Source organism: Sitophilus oryzae, unplaced genomic scaffold, assembly GCF_002938485.1.
Source record: "Sitophilus oryzae breed Bouriz unplaced genomic scaffold, Soryzae_2.0 scaffold_1508_pilon_pilon, whole genome shotgun sequence".
In the NCBI taxonomy this organism is placed as follows: domain Eukaryota; kingdom Metazoa; phylum Arthropoda; class Insecta; order Coleoptera; family Curculionidae; genus Sitophilus; species Sitophilus oryzae.
In genome coordinates this window covers 387505-393504 of record NW_022146179.1, presented here as the reverse complement: position 1 = coordinate 393504, position 6000 = coordinate 387505, and the positions used below count along the sequence as shown (strand labels likewise).

General features: G+C 33.5%; 1 protein-coding gene across 1 annotated transcript in view; it reads left to right on the top strand.

Moving 5' to 3' along the window:
• Positions 1–1586: 1586 nt before the first annotated feature.
• LOC115878323 (probable cytochrome P450 49a1) overlaps positions 1587–6000 on the top strand; it is a 30246-nt gene continuing 25832 nt past the window's right edge. The window contains exons 1-5 of the mRNA XM_030894790.1: positions 1587–1709; positions 2879–3197; positions 3365–3451; positions 4654–4813; positions 4869–4985. Coding sequence (XP_030750650.1) covers positions 2894–3197; positions 3365–3451; positions 4654–4813; positions 4869–4985 — 668 coding nt within the window. The 5' untranslated portion in view covers positions 1587–1709; positions 2879–2893. The remainder of the gene's footprint in view (positions 1710–2878; positions 3198–3364; positions 3452–4653; positions 4814–4868; positions 4986–6000) is intronic.

The following is a 6000-nucleotide window of genomic DNA, read 5'->3' as shown; positions in this document are numbered from 1 at the left end:
GCCATGCCATAACTATAGATAATTGAGTAAAGTATGTAATTATAAAGATTAAGGTATTTTCAAGCTAAATGAGAAGAGAGAGAGAGAGAGAGAGCAGAACACCAGAATCTTTCTTTATTTTGAGAATTATAATGAAATATAGTTTCACCGTTGATTGAAGAAATAAGAATATGCGCAACCTTATGGGCGATTTCGTGGCACAAAACCTATCCGAGATGTAGCTGGCGTTACCGTCAGCCTGTCCGAGATTTAGCTGGTTTAGCTCTGCGCCGATAGTCGTTTAAATCGTTTACAGCAAGTCTATGTTTACAGCATTTTTTACAGCGCAACGGATAAAGAATACTGTACGGTAGTTCTGCTTTCAGTCAACAGAGTGAGTGGTTGCCGGAGACAGTGTTGCCAGAACTACCGATTAATCCGTAAATTTACTGATTTTTGGTACAGTACGTTAATATAATATCATACGATTAAAAAAAGAACGGCATCAGAGTTGACTTGGAAATGAAGATCGTTGTTATTTCATATGTAAAATATTATAGTAAATGTCAATAGTCGTCATTTCCAAGCCAACTAAACGACTTTGTTCTATCATAAGAAATATTTAATACCCATATTTTTTTTTATTTTTGTTGTTTATTCTATGTTTAACACGAATACATTTTCAATACATAAACGCGGATTTTTCATCCAAATATATTTTCGTCAAACGTATTACAGATGTAAACAATATGACAACACTGTCGCTTTCAGTTCCACATCGTCTTCAGTATACCTTCGCTAGCCGAATAAGAGAAAATGAATGTTTTATGCGTTGGCTGCAAAACGAGTAGAGGCTCCACCGTACAGCACTTGAGACGTAAGATTCAAGAGAGATAAATATTTGACGTGAAGGGGCTGGTTTCAAGTAAATACAAATTTTATTTTCATATCACATGAAATAAGTTATAGATTTTTATTCAACAACAATAGACTGGGCCCTTAATATATAAAAATAAGTCTTTTATATTCTAAAAAATAAAAACAAAGCTTTTGTGGGGTAATGTTTGGTTATGTTACTTTTAATTCTATTATCTATGGTTACTTTTCAATTTTTTAGATTTATGCGTCCTTAGCGCCACTGTGGTTATTTGGTGAATCCTTATTCTTCCCATTTTTGTGACCACTTTTCCAAATAAAATCTTATAAGAGATATTTCTCCTCATCTCTACACTCCTTAAGATAATTTAAACATGCTATCTCTTGGACTACGAGCTTATTGGTCCAAATTATCCAATCACCGGGCCACAGACCGCGCTCTGCCACAACAAACGCGACCTTGACAGGTCGATCGAGAGCGGTACAGATCGAAAATAAGGACAAATACACGCGTCTCACAACGTGCTAGACGGAGAAACAAATACTGAGTGTGGAATATGGGTTGAAAAGACAGTATGTCGATATTGCGAGGCAATTTTGAAATTGTTCACTCTTATGTACCGGTCTTTTATTACAAAATTTCGAATTTGATCCCCACCGGTCTCAATCTTGCTTCTTGTTGGGTAGTTTATAAATTTTAGCGCAACTGATGATGGAAATATTAAGTTTACAAAACTCTCCGTGGAAAATACTGGGATTACTGGTGGTGTGGAATGATTGGATTTTGATTTTGAGCGAGAATTTTGAGAAAAAAGATAAAATCAAAAAGAGTTTTAGTGATAGAAGCGTTAAATGTAAGTGCACAATTTTTTTAAAAAATGTATAAATAATAATTATAAAAGATGAGAAAGTGAAACTGAATTTTTTAAAAAATCGGAGCCATATATTTGGATATTTATTTTTTGTTTTACAAAAGTAATATTTTTAAGTATTTTTACAATGTCTCTCTTTTTACCCTTTAGAACAACTTATTTATTTATTTGAGAGCGACTTTTCATTCATAGTTATGATAACAAAAATGGTTCACGAATTTCAATATACCGGGTGCGTCTCAAAAGTGGCTCAGCGTAGATAAAAAACGAGATTCGGTATATGTTAGTATATGACGTAAATTAGGATTGATTAACGTATTTAATTGTTTTCGGTCACTTCCTGTTCAACTTTTGACATATTCGCTTTAAAAAACATCGTATTTTAAATTTCAATCTAGAATGCCATGGTTGTGTTAAAAATAATAATTTTTAATCAAGGAGGCTTGGAAAAACATATTTCATCGTCTAATGTTTTTAGTGTCTTGTCCTGGTTAAAAGATGCCCAAATCGTATTTTTAATCTTAACGAAATATTTTCCATTGGAACGAAGATGGCTCATTATTAGCATATTTGGAAAAAGCAATTTTTTACGAATAATTTCCCAGTGAGCAAAGTTTTGTCACATTTAGGGAACAGTTACGTATCTGCGTTTTATTCATTTTTATCAGGCAAACGAAGGGCCAGGTAACGTCAACATCACACATTTCCCTTAAAAGAATAAAATGCTCACTGGGTTGATACCACACACTTGGTATTTCGAATCAAATTGTCGTTATGAACCGCTGCTTACAATTTCAAATAAAACATATGCGAAAATGTCAAAAGCTGACATATGATAATATGTCATTCTATTCAGAGTGTCATTTTCTTTCGAATAAAGTAAAAATACCGAAGGTGTCATTTAAAAATCAAAAGCTGTAGATGGCTGTAGTCATTTCCGGCGAAACAGGAAGTGACCGAAAATAATTAAATATGTTAGTCAATCCTAATTTATGTCATATACTAACATAACAAATTTCGTTTTTTATCTTTATCTGAAAAAATAAAAAAGTTATAGGGGTGAGCCACTTTTGAGACGCACCCGGTATAGCGTATTGTCAATTGTCCTAGAATAAATCTGTACCTACTTAATATATGGCGTTTCTATATAGGGAATTTTACCAAAAATGACTCCCAACACTTACGTCAATGTGCTCCGTATACTCAAACGCCCTTCCAGGCGTTTCATTGCCCAAGCCCTTGCCCGATCATCGTCAACTTCCGCCGATCAGACACAAACTGCCGCGCCCACTGCTCGGCCCTTTTCGACAGCCATCGAGTTCATGCCGGAAATATACGAGGAATTGACAAGTTTGGTCACGCCGAACGTTCAGCAAAAGTCGGAACAGATCGTGCAGCCTTACAGCGCCATCCCTGGACCGAAAGAGCTACCCTTGATAGGGAATGCATGGAGATTTGCTCCTCTAATTGGTAAGGAAGATAAGTACAATAATCCAAAGAATGATAAAACTGCACATTTTGTAAACTTGCCACCTCCTGTACGTACAACATTAGACAGTTTCACTAAAAGATCCTTTAGATCTCTGATATAAATGAATTAAAAGAAAACTTGTTTGTTGAAAATCTTATATTTTTAGGTCAGTACAAAATTCATGAGTTGGACAAAGTCATGTGGTCTTTGTACAAAGACTATGGTCGTATTGTCAAAGTGGGAGGTTTAATAGGTAACTAGCCTTATCTATACATGCTTTTAAAATATAAGCAATACCAATTAAAATTTTAGTTACGTAATCGAGGGCGCGATTTTTAAATTCATTGTTGTCAACCATGTATATATTCGGCGCCAGGCTGACCAACTCTAATTTAAATTTCCCGCTGGGGATTCAGGTGGTAGCTCTGTTGTAAAAAATGCGAAGTTGCCACATTTATTTACTTATTTCCTGACATTGTCATTCGTTTTGACACTTTAGTTTTGTATTACGAGTTTTTGGTTTAAATGAATTGTTGTTGTGATACCTTAAGCTTAAAAATGTTTATTAGCAGACCTTGCAGTGCAGTCGAACATTGTTTTTTTAGAACCTATTTTAGTGCGAAATGTACAAGATAGCTTAATAGCCGTAGAAATTTCATTTTCATTCAGATCAAGGTCTGCTAGTAAAAATGTTTAAGCTTAAAGTATACAGCAGCAACAGTCGAAGATTGTCCTTTTAAGAACCCCTTTTAGTACGAAGTGTACAAGATAGCTTAATAGCCGCGTTGCAAAAAAACTCATCGCAACCTTATTAGAATATTTTGAACGTGGAAGCGATAGTAATCACTCTTTATGTCCCTTATGTGCTGTTAAGGAGGTTTCTATATTTATAATTGATTTATTTTTGTTTCCTAAAATATTTTGATTAAAAGAAAATATGTAAAAGTGGGCGACGTTGTGCCGGTCAAGCTTAATTACGTGACTAAAAGTTTATTTGGTATGACTTTATATGTATATTTATTATACAGGGTGTCTCAGAAATAAGTGCAAGTATTTTAACTGGTAGTATAGTTCAACCCCAGAAACACGCCTATGAGGTTTCTTCGCGAAATTTTTTTTTTGAAAATTCAGAATTTTTTTGAAAATTTTTTTGAAATATTTTTTTAGTTTTTATTTAAAAAAAAATAATTTCTTGATAATACCGCAACATAGGTACCTAGTAGATTAAATTTAAAAGAAAGAAAATCCAGAAAAGATCCAGTGGTTCTCAAAATTTTAGCAAAAAGATCATTTTTTTTAGAAATTTTTAAAGTAAAATATCTCCGTTATTTTGGACTTATTTGAAAAACGATAAAGAGAAAATATGTTTCTTTTATCGAGATCCACCACCACTTAAAATACTTGCACTTATTTCTGGGACACCCTGTATAGATTGACAAAAATGGTATTCCTTAGGCCATCCTGATCTACTCTTCGTATTCAATGGTGAAGACATTAAAAACGTATTCAGAAGAGAAGAAGCAATGCCTCATAGACCTTCTATGCCATCTTTGCATTATTATAAACAGAAATTACATAAAGACTTCTTTGAAGGGAACGAAGGAGTTATTGGAGTGTGAGTAAGATATGATATTTAATGAAAATAATAATAATAATATTGTAATGAACAGGCACGGTCCTAAATGGGAAGCATTCAGAAGACAAGTTCAACAAGTTCTTCTACCACCAGCTACAGCAAAGAAATATGTAGAGCCCTTGGATGATATCGCACAGGATTTCTTAAGCTTGTGAGTATTTTTAAAAGAATAAAATTGGCTATTACAGTGCAACCTCATTAATCGGAACACACATCAATCGGAACATCCAATAATCAGAAAACCTCAATTGCGATGTTTGTATTAGCAATGTTAATACTAACATGTAGTTCATATCAAATCAAATTTTTACGTAATTTTCACGTGATTAAGTTTGACCAGCACAGCGTTGCCCACTTTTACATATTTTCTTTTAATCAAAATTTTTAGGAAACAAAAATAAATTAATTACTTGTCACCTTCTTAACAGAAGTGACATGAAGGGCCATTACTAATTACTACCGCTTTCCCGTTCAAAATCTATACCACATCTATACTATAATATATAAAATCCTTAAGTGATTGACATACTGATTAATCACGATCCTGCTCAAACCACTCAACGTAAGAAGCTCAATTTTGACATACAGGTTGATTCTAGGGTGTAGACGTTCCGTAAGAAGGGATTTTTCGAAATTCCAGTTCCAAGAGGGTGAAACCACCCCTCAAATATTACAATATTTTTTATTTAAATAACCGTCAAGTTTCCGAAAAAACGCTTAAACACGTATATTTTATTTTTTTTACATATTTTAAGATTTTTTAAAAATGTATACAGGGTATTTCGAAAAATGCCAGCAGGGTATAAAATCCTTAAGTGACACATACTGATTAAACACGATCCTGCTTCAAGCGCTTGACGTAAAAAGCTGATTTTTCGAAAACAGATTGACAGATTGATTTCGATAAGGGATTTTTCGAAACTCGAATTCTAAGGGGGTGAAACTATCCCTCAAATATTAAAATATTTTTTTATTTAAAAACCATTGAGTTTTTGGGAAAAACTCTTAAACACGGATATTTTTTTTTGTTGTTTTACATATTTTAAGATTTTTTATAAATTTATACAGGGTGTTTCATAAAATATGACCATTGAGTAATCACGATTCTGCTTAAACTGCTTGACGTTTAAAGCTGATTTTTGGCAAACAGATTGACTGTGGGGTGT